We start from the raw sequence: 20,923 nt of genomic DNA, 5'->3' as shown, positions 1-20,923 counted from the left end.
AACATGAGTAGCAACATGAATTTGCTGCCTTTCGACTCATCATTTTGCTGAAAGCATTCAAATGAGTACTGGTTGTTTGAGAAGGCTCAAACTTGGGATGATGGCTGGAAGGCTGTATCTGGGGACTGAATGAGAATATGCAATTGTACATATCCACATTTTATGCATTTCATCAGGTTCTGTACCTCAAAAGGTGAGTTTAACCAGAGTGCTCTCATCTTGTGGGCAGTTATACTGTTCACTGTCAAATGTGTTGAAATTCTCTTTCTTATATTTACCAAGAGCTCAAATCCATGCTCATCAGTTTTCTGATAACCAATTATCCCAATTTGGGAATGGGCAGGAAGATACATTTAAAATTTTATGGGATGAATATATCTGCAGAAGTCTGTTTACAAGTCACAAATGTAAGATGTTAAATATTGATAGCATGGTTCTATTCAAGAGGATTTAAAGAAAAACCCATTAAGAAAAAGTGCTAAAGATGATCAGGCATTTTTTTCATTCCATTAACATTTTTTTAGGGGATCATGCCCCATGCCAGCAGATGAGAACATGTAAACCAGTTTTGGTTTTGGCAGCACAGGGGTTAGCACTGCTGCCTCCCAACATCAGGGATCTGGGTTATAGCCTTGAGTGACTGTGTGGAATTTTCGTCATCTCCCCAGGTCAGTGTGGGTTTCCTCCCATACTCAAGATGTGTACTTGTCCATGCTAGATCGGCCCTTAATGGCAGGGGGACTAGCAGGGTACATACGTAGGGTTGTAGCCATAGGGCCTGGGTAGGATTGACGCTAGTGCAGGCACAATGGGCCAAATGGCCTCCTCCTGCACTGTAGGGATTTTATGATTCAATTCTGTACAACATTGTTCACTTAAGGAAATCTGAAAGTTAAATTTGAAAACTTTGTATGTATCATCATGCCAACCTCCAGTCCCAAGGACTTTGTAGACAGGGAGTAAGTTTTTGACAGGGAGTCAGTTATAATGTAGGAAAATGTTGCAGTCAATTTGTGCACATCAAGATGCCATAAATAACAATGAAATAAATACCAAGATACTTAATTGTTTTTTTTATTCCAATTCAATCAAATCAAGTCCAATTCAGAGTCTCAACAAATTGAGACATTACCGATGCAAGCTGACAAGACAGGGCTCTCATCTCCCGTCTTCGGCTTGAGCTACATGATCCAAGCTGATTGGAGTAGGCATAGCTCCTTCTCCAAGGCCTGATCTCATCTGCATCTTAGCCAAAAGGCTGAGATGCCGCTTTTAAAAATTGCTTCAAATGAAGCTAAAATATAACCTAATGATTTCAATCAAGCACAGCATATCAATACTACACTTGATCTTAATCAAAAGGCCAAGATACTTAACTGTTTAGTAGTATTAACAGAAGAAATACTGGCAAGGGTACCAACAGAATGCTGTGACCTTTGACATTCATATTAGAAAAGACAACCCTGTTTTCGCAGCCCACTTGATGTGGCCCTCTCTTAGGACTGCAAGTAAGTATCTTAATCTTAACGGTCAGAATATCCCAATTAACGTAATTAATTTATTTAAGGTATGATATACAACTCTGTTAATGAAGTTTCTAATCATTTCCCTCCCCCCACCCCCCCACCCAAAAACACTAACATTTGTACAGGTGCTTGTGCAAATATCCATCAATACTACTTGCCCTTGATAGATTATTTCACTGTAGACATGGATTGGAATAGTAGGTTATTTCTATAATGGCATAGTGTAATGAAATTGTTTAAATTATGGCATATTTACAACTGAGCAATGCAGAACAGATGAATCCCTTCAAAGGTATCATTTTATTATTGACTGAAGTTTACATATTAATTCACTATTAATTAATTATACAAACTACCGTAAACAAGATCAGATCCTACATCCTATATTTAATATTCATCAATCACCTGAGGCTTTTTTCCCCCCAAATTGAATATCTTTAAAATGAACAATGTCCAAAAGAATAAACCATGAACAAATTAGTTTTAAATTATTACAATAAGTGCAGTAATAAAATTAATTAAGTCCATGCATAATTTCCATCAATTTCTTACATTAGAAACTTCAATGTCCACATTCACACTAATTGCACTATTGGAACACACCAGAATGACAGGGAGTGGGATAGCTTCATCTTGGGTTTGGACATAGCTTGGCACAACATTGAGGGCCGAAGGGCCTGTACTGTTCTATATAGACAGCAAAGGTACAGATGAGTTTGTTTGGATTGTTCTTATCATAACATACATGCGAACATGAAGTGAGGATTAAACTTGACTAAATGTTATCCCATTGTCAAATATCTTGCCAACATTTAGGACTTTGTGGAATAATTATCTGAGTAAGGGTACTGGAGAACTGTCAATATCCATGAGCCATTCTGAAATATTAGTCAGTGCTTTCTGAATAGATGGGGAAAAAAATCTCTCAAAGTAGTGAATGAACATTTTTCTTTGACTTTTAAAATGGCTACTCATATCTTTAAAGAGCAGAAAACCTTTGTTTTATAGATTCAATGGCCATTCATATCTGCATGGACTATAATTTTCTGTGTGGTGTCACACCAGCAGTGTTTGGTTATCAGATAATTTATAGCTGTTATTTTTCCCCTCCTCATCATGGCAGCATGAAGCCTAAGACTGATCTTGTAGGCTAAACCAACTAAATTTTTAAAGATAAATTTTCATAGGCTGTGAAGACATTCTTTGAATAGGGCAATGGAAAAAACGTGGGTAGGATTTTGCAGGTGGTTTCACAACACTTCAATCATTGAGGTAATAGATAGCATTTATAAAGGACCTTTCATGTCCTCAGAAGCTAGAAAATATGAAAGGCACTATATACATGCAAGCTCTCTTTTTGATATTTAATTTTAAACAAAACAAATGTGATGGATTAATAAACAATGATGTATTTTCATTAAAAGTACCTTTGCTAAAACTTCACTTTCTTTAGGCAAAGCACAATGGTTACAGTTTCAAGCCGCTTTAACCTTTATTTCTCCAAAATAAGAGACATCAGCATCCTGAAACATATTTTAAAAATCAATTAGCAAAGGCTGGAAAACAAAGATACTCCTGTGTTCAACTGGGATGTTTTAAAATCCCAACAGTGTACAAGTTTGAATGAAATCTACATACATCAAATTATCTATTGTTGTGAGGCGGTTACTTATTTGAGGATTTCATGAGCATTATCATGTTATACATCAGTTATCATTACATTGATGAAGTGGAGCAGAATCCCTTTATAGCTACTATCTATTTGGCATAATTGCACAACTTCTTAAAGGGTAATTGTTCTTGAGTACATTAGGTAAATTATAGCGATTCTACTATTTTGGATTCATTATTTTAAAAAAGATATATATTCATGGGATTTAGGTGTCACTGGCAAAGCCAGAATTTCTTGATCATCACTAAATACTATTGAAGGTGGTTAGCTAGCTTCTCAAACCACTGCAATCAATATGATGTAGGTACTCCCACAGTGCCTATAGGTAGGGTTATTCATGAATGCCTGCCTTCTCAACCTTGCCCCTCACCTGGGGTGCAGTGATCCTCAGGTTAAATCACTACCGGTCAGTTCTCCTCTTCAAAGGGAAGAGTAATCTATGATCATTTCTGGGACTATGGCGACTACCTTTATTTTAACGGGTAGGGAGGTTTGGCTTAGTGAAAGAAGGGAAGCAACTGAATGGATAGTCCTGATCTTGGTGAGAAATAAACTCGTGGAATTCCTCACACTTGGCTGAATATGAAAAATCAATAAAAGCAATATAGTCCTACAATGTTCAGGAAATACACATTGAGAGTTGAACGAAGCATGGTGGTCAGTTGGAGTTCCTGCTCCCCACGGACCCAAATCTAGGACACATCTATGTTTGCTAACTGTCTGACCACTAGTAATACTGCTCCCGTAGAGAGAGCGATAAGCAGCCTGAAGTTTGTTCCAAGATGAGGCACTTAGTAATGCAAAATTATGACCAAATCAATTCTTTGGCGTAAATAAATTTGCTAGAATCCAACAGCAGGCAAGATGGTGTGTGGTGAAAAGATGAAGTTCTGTTAATGTTTCAGGCCTACAATATTCTAGCAGACTTGCAATCCTGTACTGGAGTGAGGCAAGTCCAAATACACTACGCACTGTGTAATTACAAGTTGCTTTGTTTCAGTTAGTTAAAATTCAACAAGGACTCAAAAACACCCAAATCTGGTCTGAACTGGCCAACTGTTTGTCTTGGAGACTTGTATGGCAATGATTTTCTACTCAAGTCAGTCACTTAAAAAAAAAGTACACCTAAATTTAGGTTAAAGCAGCCTAGGACAAATTGCTATTTAAATTTTAGAGATTTAATTGAAAAGTGCAATTTTGTTAACACTAATTATGCATCTGAAGGGAGGAAAAAAATTCACTGTCAATAGTAACATTTTAATCCAAAATACGTTAGTCATTGCAGACTCTCTGGAAATAAGGAAGTAGCATCTCTCAATATATCTCTCAGATAAACCATAGCAAGATGCTTTTATTTTGATAATTTAAATGCAATCATGTCTTATTTTCATTTTTACCATTGTCAGATTTACCCAGGAGTATTTTTAAGGTGCTGACAAGTTTTGCTGATCATTAAAAATCCACAAACTTAAAAAGGAAGGGCTGTTAATACACAAATATTAATCATTCCAAAATTTTACCTACCAGACCACTTTTCAAGTTTTTGATTCTCTTCACAGACATCTTGTTTGCAACCAACCAGGCCAAGGTGGGAGCATACTGCCAAAGATAAACATAAAGTAGAATTGGCTGCTGCGAAATCCACAGCTCCTTTAATTCATTTGCCATACCAACTAGCATCAGTCGGACACAACGAGCCGTGGACATTTTGCAGGTTTGCACAGAGGTCTCAGTCACTGCCTAGGAAAAGCAACATTAAGTGCAAAACAAAATGATATTTCTGAACTCTCCTATAGATAATGTAAACATATCATGCTTTCAGCCTGCCCCAAAGGCAAGAGTCCAAATCTTGGGGTATTGCTTCCCCAATGTGAATTGGTGTTGCTTTATATCTCCATAAATATGTTTTTCAATTTACTCAATCACTGAAACACTAAAGCTAAAAACTTACTTGTTCAGTCCATCGTTCTCAATTTTTTCATTAATATGACTGTTCTAAATGTTGTGCGAGTTTTACTTAAAAGAATCACAACATTAATATAAAAAATTAAATGCAATCAAATTATTTTACAGGGTAAACAATAATCCTTCAGATAATCTTGAACAGCAATGGGCAGCCTATGCTAAAGAGTGGGCCACATGGGTGGCCCCTCCATGTCAGAATGCTGCAAGATTGAAAATGGGTTTGTTCAATAACTGTGACTCCCATGAATAAGATTGAATACATTTAATACATGCCAAGTATTTTATAACAAGTTATAGAAAATGCTAAATCATTTATATATTAAGTAAAACTATCAACTTCAAGTGATAAAAACAGAAAAAATACTTACATTTGATTGGTTGCAGAGGGAGCACAAGGCTCTCACAGTCAGTGTTGTGTGTAAACAGCACAAACCTCACCGCGTGCCTTTGCCCTTTATGTGTATTTTAATTCAGTTATACCGGTAGGTTAAAAAGCTACACAGATTGAAACCAGTAGAATGGGGAACTCTGCACACGGGCAACAGTCTGGGCTGCAGGTTGCCCACCACCGATCTTAGATGTACTGCACTAGTGACTCTGGTGAACTGTCTGTCCCTTTACCTTATGTAGCTCTTCGGTATAAGCATTTTTCACAATATTAGAGTGTACCAGTCCTGGACAAACAGTGCTGATTATGATGTCTGGATAACTGGCAAGTTCTGGTCGAAGGGAATTAAAAAATCCCTAGAAAAGAGAATACAGTATAGAATAAACCATTTATATTATTTTTAATTGTGTTATTCCACATGCTATTATGCCTAGCAGCACATTCAAAACAACTAATATGTTTAAGTCGAGCTGTAAGAACTTTCCTATGAATTCTTAACAAAAAAACATGATTAACTGTCTTGTGACTTAATATGATTTATGTAAACTGTGAATCTGCTTTTAACTTCTGAAAATTTGCTGCTGAAAATCACACCCCAAAGTCTCTCAAGTTTTAGTATTGTTGGTGCTCATGATATTATTAATGTATTGTTCAGCATGCTGAAACCAGTACAGGTCAGATAATTTAGCAATTTTCAGGTTATAATCAAAAGGGATGCTTTTTAAAACAATGTGAAAAAATCCAAAAATTTATACCTGAAATTTGTTTAAGAAGTTTTAATGATCCTTAAAAATATGATGCTGCACTTTGCTTTATCTGAGGTATAACAATCCCACAACTTCTATTCATCTCAGTTCTAAGATTTAAATCAATGGCTGCATTCTTAAAAAAAATGCAAATCAATATAGCCCAGAATTGTGAAAAGAGCCATGTCATCAGAAAATTAACAACAGGAGAATAAAGGTCAATTAGATAAGTTTGGAACAGCTAAAATAATTACTGAATGCAATTAAATCACCTACTTGAAGAGCATGTTTACTGCTTGCATAACCTGTAGAAACAGGTGTAGCGACAAGGCCTGCCAAGCTACTGACAGTAACTATTTGTCCTTTTTCTTGCTTGATCATGTAAGGTAACACACACTTGGTCAGTGAGACTGTACCAAGGAAGTTCAATTGCATTATTGCCCTGTAAACATCAAGGTGTGTGTCTAGGAATAGAGAGCGTTGGGAACGGCCAGCATTGTTGACCAAAATGTCAATCTGCAAAAAACAGCAAAGAAGTATTAAATTAACGACAGAAAAGTTATGATGATGATTTAATTGGTTTTCAGAGTTTTAAAACTAATCGAAGAGATGTGGGCATCACTAGCTAGGCCAGCAATTATTGTTCATCCCACCTTCCTCTGGGAAGGTAGTAGTGAATCTTCTTAAATCATTGCAATCCCTGTGGAGAGGTACATCCGGTGCAGTTAGGGAGGGTCTTCCAGGATTTTGACCCATTGGTCATGGCGAAATTGTGATATATTTCAAAAATCAAGATGGTGTGTCGCATGGAGGGAACTCCCCCGTGGTGGTGTTCCCATGCATCTGTTGCTCTTGTCCCTTTAGATGATAGAAATTGTGGGTTTGGAAGGTGCAGTTTAAGGAGGTTTGATGAGCTCCTGCAGCACATCTTGTAGATAATACGCACTGCTGCCACTGGGTGTTGGTGATGGAGTGAATTTGTTAAGGGAAGGTTATGTTTAACAAATTTAATTGAATTAGTTGAGGAGGTAACCAGAACCGTTGATGCGGTGTAATGCATTTGCTGTGGTCTATATGGATTTTATCAAGGCTTTTGGTAAGGTCCTTCATAGCAGACTGGTCAAGAAAGTAAGGGTCCCTAGGATCCAAACTAGGTTGAGAGGCAGGAAGTAGAAGGTGGTGATAGAGTGATGTTTCTGTGACTGAAAGTCTGCTTTCAGTGAGGTTAACACAGTTCTCATAATATCAGGTTGAAGTCCAACAGGTTTATTTGTAGCGAACACCACTAGCTTTCAGAACTGGCTGTTCCAGTCCAACGCCGGCATCTCCACATCCAGTGAGTCTCTGCGGGACTCGGTGCTGGGGCCCCTGTTATTTGTGGTGTACATTAATGATATGGAATTAAATACAGGAGGGTATGAACAAGAAGTTCGTGGATAATACAACAATTGGCAAGGTGTTAAATAGAATAGCCAGTAGAATGCAGGAGGATATCAATGGACTGCTCAGATGGGCACAGCAGTGACAAACGGAAAATGTGAGGAAGGCCAACAAGGCAAAGGATTGCACTGTGAATGGTGGAACCCTGGAAAGTGCTGAAGATCTGAGTGAAGTGTATATTCACAGATCTCTGAAGGTGACAGGGTAGATAGATGAGGCAGTTAAGAAAGTATACAAAATATTTGCCATTATTAGCCAAGGTAACAGAATACGAGAGCACTGAAATCATGCTGAAACAGTATAAAATGCTAGTAAGGGCATAACGGGAGTACTGCATGCAATTTGGTCACCACATTATAGGAAGGATGTTTTGAAGTTTAAAGTTTATTTATTAGTGTCACAAGTAGGCTTACACTGACACAGCAATGAAATTACTGTGAAAATCCCCTAGTCACCCCACTCCGGCATCTGTTTGGGTACACTGAGGGAGAATTTAGCAATAGCCAATGCACCTAACCAGCATGTCTTTCGAACTGTGGGAGGAATCGTGGAGACCCTGGAGAGAATGCAGAGGAGGTTTACCAGGATGCTGCTTGGTATGGAAGGACTGGGTTATGAGGAAAGACTGAGCAAATTGGGGCTGTTTTCCCTTGAAAGACGGTGACTGAGGGGAGATCTAATAGAGGTATACAAGATTATGAAGGGTATAGATAGAGTAAACAGTGGTAAGCTTTTTCCTAGGTTGGAAATGCACATTACGAGGGGCCACGGGCTTAGGGTGAGGGGGGCGAGGTATAATTTGGATGTTAGAGGGAGAATTTTCACACAGAGGGTCATGGGGGTACGAAATGCTCTGCCAAGCAAGGTGGTGGAGGCAGGCACGCTGGAGTTGTTTAAGAGTTATTTAGACAGGCACATGAGCGGGATGGAGATGGAGGGATATAGGAGACTGTTTTAATTAAGGTTCAGGAGCCTTGGGACGTCCCCAGGAATGTATAAGGATGTGGATGATACTGATGTTTTTCTCTTTTAATCCACAGGTGCTTCGGTCTGCCTTGTTGTCCAACAAGGGGCATACACGCGATGGGTCGTATGAGGGCTGCTCTTGGTTGTTTCGAGAATAGCCTAGTACTTCACGTCATTAGTGTACGCTTAAACTGGACCAGATGCTAGGCAACACGACAGCTCAGTGACTATCACTGTTTGCTGTGCAGACACATGGACTTGGGCCAGTGACTTTGGAAGTTTGCGCATTCTCCCCGTGCTTGCGTGGGTTTTCTCCGGGTGCTCCGGTTTCTTCCCACACCCTAAAGATGTGCTATTAGGCTGATTGGTGTAACAAATTGTCCCTAAATTAGTCTTCCCTCAATGTGGAATGCCATAAGCATAGACAAGGGTCATGGGTGGAGGGGGGACTCAATGTTAAAATGGCGGCACAGGCTCGTTGGGCCGAAGGGCCTGTTTCCTGGGCCGTTTTGTTCTTTGAAACCAGAGCACCCGGAGGAAATCCATGCATACACATGGAGAACGTGTACACTCCGCACAGACAATGGCCCAAGCCAGAAACTGAACATGGGTCCCTGGCGCTGAGGCAGCAGTGCTAACTGCTGTGCCACCGTGCCACCCTGAAGAGGGTGCAGAGGAGATTTACCAGGATGCTGCCTTGGCTGGAGGGTCAGAGCTATGAGAGAAGATTGAATAAGTTGTGCCTGTTTTCCTTGGAGCAGCAAAGATTGAGTGCGATCCTGACAGAGGTATATAAGATTGTGAGGGCTCAGATAGAGTATCCACCCTCTCAAGGGATCAATAATCGGGGATATAAATTTAAGATACGAGGTAAAGGCCATGGGGGGGGAGTTGAAGAGAAACCTTTTCACACAGAGGGGGCCTGGAACTCACTGTCCGAAAGAGTGGCTGAGTCAAACTCTTGTAACATTTAAGTAGTATTTAGATAATCATATGTATATGGCACAAATGTCACTTCCTACTTGTCAGCCCAAGCCTACATCTGAACAAAAGAATAACTTGGGTGTTTTGTAATCACTATTGCTGTACTATGCTAATTCAAGCAGTTTAGTGAGATACAAGTAGAAAGTAGTAATTGATTTAGATTAACAAATAATTTTTTTTAGACATGTTGAGCATTGTTTATTTTTACAGGTTAAAGATGTAAAATAGCAGGGACGCATAGAAAGAAGTGTTGAGCAGGCTCATAAAAAATTCTGAATTTTGGTTTCCTTAAATGCCACAACATTTGCATAATGTCAACTACAAGATTCTAATGTAAATTCTCCAAATCAGAGTAATGAAGATAACCTTGGATACGAACATCATTTTAAAAAAACACTTCTAATTGTAATGCAATATGAAACCAAAAGAGAAAATACTGGAAAATCTCAGCAGGTTTGGCAGCATCTTTAAGGAGAGAAAAGACTCGATTGAGTCCGGATGACCCTTTGTCAAAGCTGGACGACCATTTGTTAAAGGGTTGGTCATCTGGACTCAAGATGTCAGCTCTTTTCTCTCCTTACAGATGCTGCCAGACCTGCTGAGGTTTTCCAGCATTTTCTCTTTTGATTCTATGCCATTCTGTTTGTCAGATAGAGACATTCAGGCTTAAAGTTTCTGAACTTTAAAGGTAAATGAATTTGTGTTGAGAAGCAATTTAGGTAATCTATAACCTGCGAGTGGCTGTTGGTCTGGTGTAGTTATACTTGTAGCTTTATAATGTTCAAAGGTTATCAGGGATAGACAGAATTTGGATTTGAGGCCACAATCAGATCATCTATGACTAGATAGGATGGCGGAGCAGGCTTGAGGGGCAACACCCGCTCCTAATTCGTATGCTCATATGTTGACTTTGAATGATATATGTTTGGCTGACCTTATTTCAGCCAGTATTTGGTTAGCAGAGAGATGAGCTATATCAGTAACTACCTTTTAGCATTTTGCCAAGAATTAGGTTTCAAAGGTTAATTTTATGTTGCAATAGTTCAAAAGTGCCTACTGTCTAATGTAGACGGGAATACTAAACTTAGTGAAATACTACAGATGTACTGATTGTACTATCAAAGAATCCCTGCAATGCAGAAGGAGGCCCATAGAGTCCATACAATTCTCTGACAGAGAATCATACCTAAGCCCTCTTCTCTGCTCTATGTCTGTACTCACATACATTTACCATGGCTAATCCATCTAACCTACACATCTTGGGACAATAAAGGACAATTTTGTATGGCCAATCCACTTAACCTGCACATCTTTGCACTGTGGGAGGAAACCGGAGCATCTGGAGGAAACTCATGCAGACGTGGCAGCACAGTGGTTTGCGTTGCTGCCTCACAGCACCAGGGACCCTGGTTCAATTCCCGGCTTGGGTCACTGCCTTTGTGGAGTTTGCACATTCTCCCCGTGTCTGTGTGGGTTTCCTTCCACAGTCCAAAGATGTGCAGGTTAGGTTAATGGCAATGTTAAATTGATCCCAGTGTCAGGGGGATTAACAGGGTAAATGTGTGGGGTTATGGGAATAAGGTCTGGATGGGATTGTGGTTGGTGCAGACTCGATGAATAGCCTCCTTCAGCACTGTAGGGGTTCTATGATTCTACAAATGCGCAAACTCCACACAAACAACTGAGGCCAGAATTGAACCTGGGTCCTTGACGCTACGAGGCAGCATTGTGCCATCCTAGAATCCATACAGTGCAGGAGGCCATATGGCCCATCAGGTCTACACTGATCCTCCAAAAGAGCGCTCTATCTAGACCCACTCCCCTGGCCTATCCCCGTAACCTTGCACATTGATCATGGCCAATCCACCTAACCTGCACATCTTTGCACCATGGAAGGAAACCGAAGCACCCAGAGGAAATCTACGCAGGCACGGGGAGAACGTGCAAACTCCACACAAACAACCAAGACCAGAATTGAACTTGGGTCCTTAACACCATGAGGCGGCAGTGCCAACTACTGTTCCACCGCGCCGTGACACCGTATCACTTTAATGCTAAATGACTGGTCTGTTGGGTTAAAGTCTGAGCCAAGTTTGATGAAGTATATCCCATTCCCTTATTGAGAATTATGTGGTAGCACATGGTATATTCCTAGTCAGAGACTACAGTGACAGGTTTTGATATTTATTCACAACAGATATTAGCTAAGTAAAGAGGACACAATGTCCTGGTGGTACCGGATGAAAGTAGAATAACATACAAAAAATATAGAAACTTTTTAAACTAATCTGGATAATCAGGATAAACTAGGACCAAAACAAACAAAAAAAAAAATCACAAAATAAGAAAGTTCAAACTTGCCATGAGCATCTCATTTGAAAATGGAGAAAAACCAGTGTTACTGAGTGCCAAAATCATGAGGACAGCCAATGGTACTCAGTTATTTAATTGGAAACATTGCAGAAGTCAGAAAAAGATATGGATTCCACCAAAATCAGCTTACGAATTCACCTCTGATTATTAGAACAGGATATGATTAATTGGCTTCACTTTTAGATCTTGGACGGAATTTTACTCTTGGCAGAGTGTGACAGCGGGCAGGAAAAACAGCATTGAAGCTGTTGGCACCAACAGTGGTTTTCGCCACCGTATCATTGGGAATATAGGAAAAGACACTTCAAGTGGCGGGTCCCACAACGTCACACTGGTGGGGTGAGCACACCGGCAGGAATTTAGTTTTATAAAGGCCATTTTTAAAGGCTGTCCCAATGCACAGAAGTTCACCAGGGGGCAGTGCCCGGTTGACTCTCTCTCTCGAGCTGCTCTGAGCGGTGTGCCTGCCAGGTACACGCCATGGAGACCAGTCATAATTCACACCAGTTTTCCCTCACGCCAAAGTGAACATAGTTTCTCAAATCGAAGGGGGGGGGGGGGGGCGGAATGATTCAGGCGCGGTGGCCTGATAATAACACGCAAGTATATTATGCAATTTTATTATAATGTTCCTGACATTAAAGGTTGGGATTTCCGTTACGTCACTGATGGGGGACAATCATGTCACGCTTTTACGTTGGTGTGAAACCTGATTTAGGCCTCCTGTGAGATTTTCTGTTCCTGTTGGCAAACCCATCCAAAAAAAAAAAATGGGAGTGGAAAATCCCCCCTGACAACAGCTTCTTGGGATAGATTTTTTTAATAAAAACAAAACCTTGAGCTCAAATTTTTAGTTTCCCTACATAAAATAGTAATAGCAATTGGAATGTAAAAATGTTCCAAACAACTGTTTGCTTACTTGACAAGGCCACTAATGTAAACAACTACACATTAAGAAAATATGCTGAAATGGTAAGAGGTTGAAATGAGTTACTATTACTGTAGCATTACTTTCTTCTCCCTGCAAGAAAAGTCATAAAATCATATGAAAACTGGAAACCAATAATTCATATCTCACTTTTTGCTGTGAACAGCATTCAAGGGAATTGACACAATGCATCTATGCAAAGGAAGCGAGAAATCAAGAGTTAGGGTATATTGCTAAGAGCTTTAAATTACTGAAAGTGAAACGCAACAAAAGAAACAGCATTTGTGTGCATGAATATTTTAAAAACTAACAAAATAATTCACTGTTCTTCCGATCTGTGACCTATGTGTAAAAATAAAGCCGGTTTCATCACTGAAATGTAAAGTTTTTTTTTACGTTCTATTCATTTATTATTTAAAGGTAAAACAGCTTTATGGCTTTATTCTTTTAATAATGGATAATCATTAGGAAACATACTTTACCAAAGTGCTGGATAACGCTTTTTGTTGCAACCTCATGGGAACTGCTTTCATTTAGGTCAAGTAACAGGACAAGAATATCCCTTTCTTGTAGTTTACTATGATCTGCAAAGCAAATCATACAGAGTCACAGAGGGAATACTAAAACAATACAAATGGTTTCTCATGCCCAACCATTTCTTTATTTGGTTTTTAATTTTTACTACGGCTGGAATTTTCTGGCCATCTGCAGTTGGGTTTTCCCCATTGGCCGTTGGTGGGAAAGCTCTGACAAAGAGTCATCTGGGCTCGAAACATTAGTTCTTTTCTCTCCTCACAGACGCTGCCAGGTCTGCTGATATTTTCCAACATTTTCTCCCGTGGCAAACTTGACCTTAGAAATGTAGATTAACGGCAAAAATAACAAAAATAATTCCCAGTAGTCTATTTGAAATTTTGGTTCATTCATGGTGAAAAACAGCTTTTGTTGTCAGATTTGTACAAAATTTAGTATTTTCTTTACAGTCACAAGATATTGTGTCACCTTAAAGTCTTTACTTGCTAAATAAAGAGCATCATATTTTGAAATGCAGTGAACTTATTTTTCTTTTCGTATCTTTTCCTCCATGTTAACATGCCACAAATAAGCTGTAATATAAACTAACTGGTATAATTTTAAAGGGTGTATAAGAACAGAGACCCATAGATGTGTGTTTGCACATGAGTACAAAATCAAGGTAATTATCTTAAACTTTTATAATAGAAATTGTTTTACATGACTACGGGAAAACAGCAGGGGAAAAGGGGACTAATTGGATGGTTCTTTCACAGGCGCAATGAACCACATATCCTTTTCTCTTACCAATAAATTACTGCAATTATAGAACATTTGTAGTTAAAAGATCTAAGGGTGATAAATAATAAAATAGATGAATGATACACAAATTAAATAAAAAGCTCCATATTGAGGGCAAGAGGTGATGGTGGTGTTGTGGTAGTGTCACTGGACCAGTCTAATGACCTAGGAACACAGATTTAAATTTCACCACAGCAGGAGGCACAATTTAAATACAACCAATAAAATCTGAAATATAAAGCTAATCTTAATAATGGTGACCTTGAAACTATCGTTGATTGACATGATAGCACAGCGGTTAACACTGCTGCCTCACAGTGCTAGGGACCTGGATTTGATTCCCAGGTTGGGTCACTGTCTATGCAGAATCTAAAATTTAAAGTTTATTTATTATTGTCACAAGTAGGCTTACATTAACACTGCAATGAAGTTACTATGAAAATGCCTTAGTCATCACACTCTGGCATCTATTCAGGTACACTGAGGGAGAATTTAGCATGGCCAATGCACCTAACCAGCGCGTCTTTCAGACCGTAGGAGGAAACTGGAACACCCAAGCAGACATGGGGAGAACATGCAGACTCCATGCAAGCAGTAACCAAAACATGTTCACCCCATGTCTGCACGGGTTTCCTCCAGGAGCTCCACTTTCCTCCCACACAAAGATGTGCTGGTTAGGTGACATGGCTATGCTAAATTCTCACTCAGTATAGCCAAACAGGTGCTGGAGTGGGGTGACTCAGGGATTTTCACAACAACTTCAATGCAGTTTTAATGCAAGCCTACTTGTGACACTAAATAAAAAAAAACTGGTTCACTAATGTCCTTTAGGAAAAGAAATTTGCCATCCTTGCCTGGTCTGGCCTACAACTAACATCAGATCCAAAGCAATGTGATGGGGACATGCAGAGACCATTTCCTTGGATGGATGTAGCTGTTACTAGGGGGCATAACTATAAGGTTCATGGTGGGAGATATAGGAGGGATGTCCAAGGTAGATTCTTCGCTCAGAGTGTGGTTGGGCTGTGGAATACACTGACTGCTCTGATAGCGGAGTTGGACACTTTAGGAACTTTCAAGCGGTTATTGAATAGGCACATGGAGCACACTAGAATGATAGGGAGTGGGATAGCTTGATTTTGGGTTTGGACATAGCTCAGCACAACATTGAGGGCCAAAGGGCCTGTACTGTTCTATGTTTCTATGGCTCTTAAATGCCCTCTGGAAATGACACATCACTCCAATCCATTCAAGAGCAAGGGATCAGCAACAATGCAGCCTTGACAGCAATGCTAACATCCTAAAAAAGTTAAAGAAATGTGACATGATAGCTAATTCCATAAGTTGGTAGACTTGATAATATTTACGAATCTTGACACTAGCCACATAAAATCACTCTTTTTTTTCAATTTTCTGTACTGCGTTTAAATTGCAAATTTAAATTGTACGTTTAAACTAGATTTTCTTGGAGAGCTGAGGTCAAAAAGAGTACTTAAAAGGGTGATTCTACTTGAACTTTATTTTAAGATTAAAAATTTTAAGAATTGGAGAATAACTGAAATGTTCCCTTTTACCAATTACCAAGGAAAAAATATTTGGAGAAAGTTTCAGTAAAATACTGGAAGTAGAATTGGAGAAAGTCAGGAAAAACTAAACAAAAGACGTAAAACAACCTATCAATTTTTTATGGAAACACCTTGCAAACAATATGTTACAACATGACACCTTTTGACAAATTCTATACTTTTGGCATACTGTGATTCTTTGACCACACAACCTCTTGAGACCAGAGTTGTTGGTTTCACTAGAAACCTTGAATGGGGCATGTCAGAAGATTATACACTCTTCGTGATCACTTTATGGCGATTTTGTTGGGATTGAAGCATTACCACAGCATCCCAACTACCACTGTATGCATTGGTGAGCACCAGATGTAGAGTACACTATCCTCCTATTGTGTAGTAATAACCCCAGTGGCCCAAGTCAGAAATTGAACACGGGTCCCTGGAGCTGAGAGACAGCAGTGCTAACCACTACTTTTATGTAGCAATAACCTCAATGGAATTGCATGTTGCCCATGATGTTCAGTGTAAGCCAGGCACTCGACCAGACAGACTGGTACAATTGGACACAAGACAGAATCAAGTTGCTGCTGTATTTTCTAGCAACTGGATCAAGAGGGATACTGGTTGCCCACTTGGCCAAAACTGATGCTTGAGCAAGAAAAATTTGAATAAGGGAATTGATGAATGTATTGAAAAATGAAGAGACTTTCTATCGAGGGAAAAATAAATTGCAAAATAGAAAAGAATTTTTTCCCACCAACTCCAGCGTGATGCCACTACTCAACAGACCTTCCTCTTCACCGCTGTCAGCAGTCCGCAAAGACCAATCTCTCCAGAACACCCCAGTCCATTCCTCCATCATGCCCAACACCTCACGCCTTGCCCATGACATCTTCCCACGCAATCACAGAAGGTGCAACACCTGCCCTTTTACCTCCTCCCTGCTCACCATCCCAGGGCTTTAACACCCCTTTCAAGTGAAGCAGCGCTTCGCATATACCTCCTTCAATCTGCTCTTTTGCATTCACTGCTCCCAATGTGGTCTACTCAAATGCAGCCTGGGTGACTGCTTTGCTGAACACCTTTGATCCATCCGCAAACAGGAACCAGACCTTCCTGTCACTTGCCACTTCAACTTACCACCCTGCTCTCCTGTCCACGTGTCCATTCTTGGCCTTTTGCGTCGAGTTCGCTAGAACGTTGCAAAGCAGAGGAATAGCACATCTTCCAACTGGGCACTTAACAGCATTCCAGATTGAACACTGAGTTCAACGATTTCAGAACATGAACTCTTTTCTCCACCTTCACCCCATTTCCATTTATTTTATTTCATCTCATTCATCCATTTTATTATCCTTCTTTCTCAATTCCATTCCTCACTCCTTTTCCTTTCAGGGCCATTGCCATAATCCCCATGCAGTCTCTTAACCACCTATACCTCTGTTCTGCTATTCACACATTCTGATCACTGAATGGACACTTTTAGAACCTTTCTCAGCCTTCTAAATCCTCATTTACATTCCCTTTGTCTCATTCCATTGTCCCCCCCTCTCCCACTCGTAGTCTAAATTTCTGTTGATTTTCTTTGCTCTTAGTTCTGAGGATCAGTCATCTAGATTCAAAACATTGGGGAGAGAATAGAGCCAAAGATGCTGTCAGACCTGTTGAGATTTTCCAGCATTTTTTTTTGTTTCAGATTCCAGCATCCACAGTATTTTGCTTCTAACATAGAGTATATTCATCAAGTAGCGCTCACTATATATGTAGAATGCCTTTGAAATCGTTACTTACCCCTGCAGCCTTATTTCAAATTGTTTCAACTTCTAAAGCTTATGTAAAAAAGGGGATTTTTTTTAAATGATAGCAATCAGCGTATTTTTAATTTCCTGCAGTTTATTTTTCTAAATCTACTCTTTCACTTATCCACAATGACGGTCACTAAAAACATTTTTACTTACTTACCAAGGCAGTTCTGTTTAATTCGTTGTAGTTCAGCTTCTCTCCTAGCAGACAGCACCAATAAAGCTCCTAATTTTGCTAGCTGATATGCCAACTCTTCTCCAATTCCAGAAGAGGCTCCTGTTATCCATATTACTTTCTTGAAGAGTTTGTCTTCTATTGAACATTAACATTTAATACTTAGATGGGATAAATTTCTCAAAAGACTGTTCACAATTTTTTTCTTTTTTTGGATAACTCTACGTCTTAGTGATGGTTCAGATAGTGCCCAGATTTTTGCTTGAGAAGGCCTATATCCCAAATGGAAAATTAGCATCTGTGTCAGTTCTCTGTCCATTTTTCCTCCATTGCAATTCTGTAGTTGGGTTCCACAGGAAAAAGCTGCCAACTTGTGAACAATTACATGTAAATCAGTGTATAATACCAATGATGCAAAACAACCAACTTCTCATTACTTCCACCCAGAGAAGTAGCATAGTGGTTAGCACTGCTGCCTCATAGTGACAGGGACCCAGGTTCAACCTCAGGTCACTATCTATGTGAAGTTTGTACATTCTCCCCATGTCTGCATGGGTTTCCTCTGGATGCTCCGGTTTCCTCCCCAGTCCAAAAGGTGAGAGAGTTAGGTTGACTGGCTATGCTAAATTGACCTTAGTGTCGGATTAATAGGGTAAATATGTGGAGTTATGGGAATAGGCCTGGGTGGGATTGTGGTCAGTGCAGACTCAACAGGCTAAGTAGCCTCCTTTTGCACTGTAGAGATTCTATAATTCTACGAGGTTGCACTGTTTCCTTAAATCTGATAAACTAGGTATTCAGGATTATTAGATAATGAGCTCCAAATAGAACTCTGTTTAAACATACAAGGATCATACAGCATAAAAACATGGCTGAAACTTTTTTGGTTTTCAATATTGTCTTGTAATGTTTCATTTTCAATGTCTGTTGATATAATGCCAGTAAGTAGTCTCACAACACCAGATTAAAGTCCAACAGGTTTATTTAGTAGCAAAAGCCACTAGCTTTTGGAGCGCTGGCTGCCTCTTTGTCAGGTGTGTGGGTGTTCTAATCACAAACAAGGCATATAAAGACACAAACTCAATTTACAGAATAATGATTGGAATGCGATTCTTAACAGCTAATCAAGTCTTAAAGCTACAGACAATGTGAGTGGAGAGAGCGTTAAGCACAAGTTAAAAGAGATGCGTATTGTCTCCAGACAGGACAGTTAGTGAGATTTTGCAAGTCCAGGCAACACGTGGGGATTACAGATAGCGTGACATGAAGCCAAGATAGCGGGTGAAGCCGTCCTCACGTGTGCGGAACTTGGCTATCAGTCTCTGCTCAGCGACTGCGCTGATGTATGTTGCGAAGGCTGCCTTGGAGAACACTTATCCAAAGATCAGAGGCTGAATGCCCGTGACCGCTGAAGTGTTCCCCAACAGGAAGAGAACAGTCTTGTCTGATGATTGTCAAGCGGTGTTCATTCATCCGTTGTCATAGTGTCTGCATGGTCTCCCCGATGCACCAAGCGTGGAGACATCCTTTCCTGCAACATATCAGGTAGACAAGTTGGCCAAGTTACAAGAGTGTGTACCCTGTACCTGGTGGATGGTCTCATGTGAGATAATGGCATCTGTGTCGATGATTTGACACGTCTTGCAGAGGTTGCTGTGGCAGGGTTGTGTGGTGTCATGGTCAACGTTCTCCTGAAGGTTGGGTAGTTTGCTGTGGACAATGATCTATTTGAGGTTGTGTGGTTGTCTGAAGGCAAGAAGTAGGGGTGTGGGGATGGTCTTGGCGAGATGTTCGTCTTCAGTGATATGTTGAAGGCTCCGGAGGAGACATCGTAGCTTCTCCGCTCCAGGGAAGTACTGGATGACGAAGGGTACTCTGTCCACTGTGTCTTGTGTTTGTCTTCTAAGGTCAGTCACCTCACTGTACTGCAAGTCCATGGATAACCTCACAATGCTCCACTTCTCCAGCTTCCACCCTAACACGTTAAAGAAGCCATCCCCTATGGACAAGCCCTCTGTATACACAGGATCAGCTCTGACGAGGAGGATTGCAACAGACGCCTCCAGATGCTGAAAGAAACCCTCGTAAGAACAGGATACGGCGCTTGACACATCGATAGACAGTTCCGACGCGCCACAGTGAAAAACCGCACCAACCTCCTCAGAAGGCAAACATGGGACACGGTCAACAGAGTACCCTTCGTCAGCCAGTACGTCCCTGGAGCAGAGAAGCTACAACATCTTCTCCGGAGCCTTCAACATATCATTGATGAAGACAACGGATGAATGAACACCGCTCGACAATCACCAGGTAAGCTTGTTCTCTTCCTGTTGGGGAACACTTCAGTGGTCACGGGCATTCGGCCTCTAATCTTCGGGTAAGCATTCGCCAAGGCAGTTTTCATGACACACGACAGCGCAGAGTCGCTGAGCAGAGACTGATAGCCAAGTTCCGCACACATGAGGAAGGTCTCACCCGGGATCTTGGGTTCATGTCACACTATCTGTAACTGTCACGAGTTGTCTGGACTTGCAAAATCTCACTAACTGTCCTGTCTGGAGACAATACGCATTTCTTTAACCTGTGCTTAACGCTCTCTTCACTCATTGTCCGTGTCTTTAAGACATGATTAGCTGTAAAGAACGCATTCCAATCATTATTCTGTAAATTGAGTTTGTGTCGTTATATACCCTGTTTGTGATTAGGACACCCACTCATCTGACGAGGGGGCAGCCAGCATTCCGAAAGCTAGTGGCTTTTGCTACCAAATAAACCTGTTGGACTTTAACCTGGTGTTGTGAGACTTCTTACTGTGTTTAGCCCAGTCCAATGCCAGTATCTCCACATCATGATATAATGCCACACAGGAGAATTCGTGACTGAATAGTTAATTTGGTGGTAATTTTGCCAGAGTCCACTGCTGGCATGAGTCCTGTTAGTATTGGCTGCCACAAAAAGGTAATGCTGTGGCCTCAATTTATATAACTCAGCTTACTGCTAGTGAAGTGGTATAGCAGGAACATAACCTATCAATGACTCTTTATTTGATGCTTTTTTGAAAAGTCAAGAAATTCAGTAC

The 20,923-nt window shown here is 40.3% G+C and overlaps 1 protein-coding gene across 8 annotated transcripts in view; it reads right to left on the bottom strand.

The window, feature by feature from the left end:
• The window catches only part of dhrs7 (dehydrogenase/reductase (SDR family) member 7), a 49,555-nt gene that overhangs the window by 20,612 nt on the left and 8,020 nt on the right, over positions 1–20,923 (bottom strand). For 5 of the 8 annotated variants that reach the window (XM_080202427.1, XM_080202428.1, XM_080202426.1 and 2 more), the window contains exons 3-7: positions 17,830–17,982; positions 13,466–13,572; positions 6,574–6,813; positions 5,785–5,907; positions 4,723–4,938 (exon numbers count right to left, since the gene is read on the bottom strand). In XM_080202427.1, the coding sequence (XP_080058553.1) occupies positions 4,723–4,938; positions 5,785–5,907; positions 6,574–6,813; positions 13,466–13,572; positions 17,830–17,982 (839 nt within the window). Of the gene's footprint in view, positions 1–1,634; positions 3,050–4,722; positions 4,939–5,784; positions 5,908–6,573; positions 6,814–13,465; positions 13,573–17,829; positions 17,983–20,923 lie in introns of those variants that run through there. The other 3 variants (XM_080202425.1, XM_080202424.1, XM_080202431.1) reach the window with 3 other exon arrangements.

The sequence above is a fragment of the Carcharhinus amblyrhynchos genome, chromosome 14 (assembly GCF_965287045.1).
Source record: "Carcharhinus amblyrhynchos chromosome 14, sCarAmb.v2.hapA, whole genome shotgun sequence".
In the NCBI taxonomy this organism is placed as follows: Eukaryota; Metazoa; Chordata; class Chondrichthyes; order Carcharhiniformes; family Carcharhinidae; genus Carcharhinus; species Carcharhinus amblyrhynchos.
Note: the sequence above shows the minus strand (reverse complement) of the source record. Positions and strands in the feature narration are given on the sequence as shown.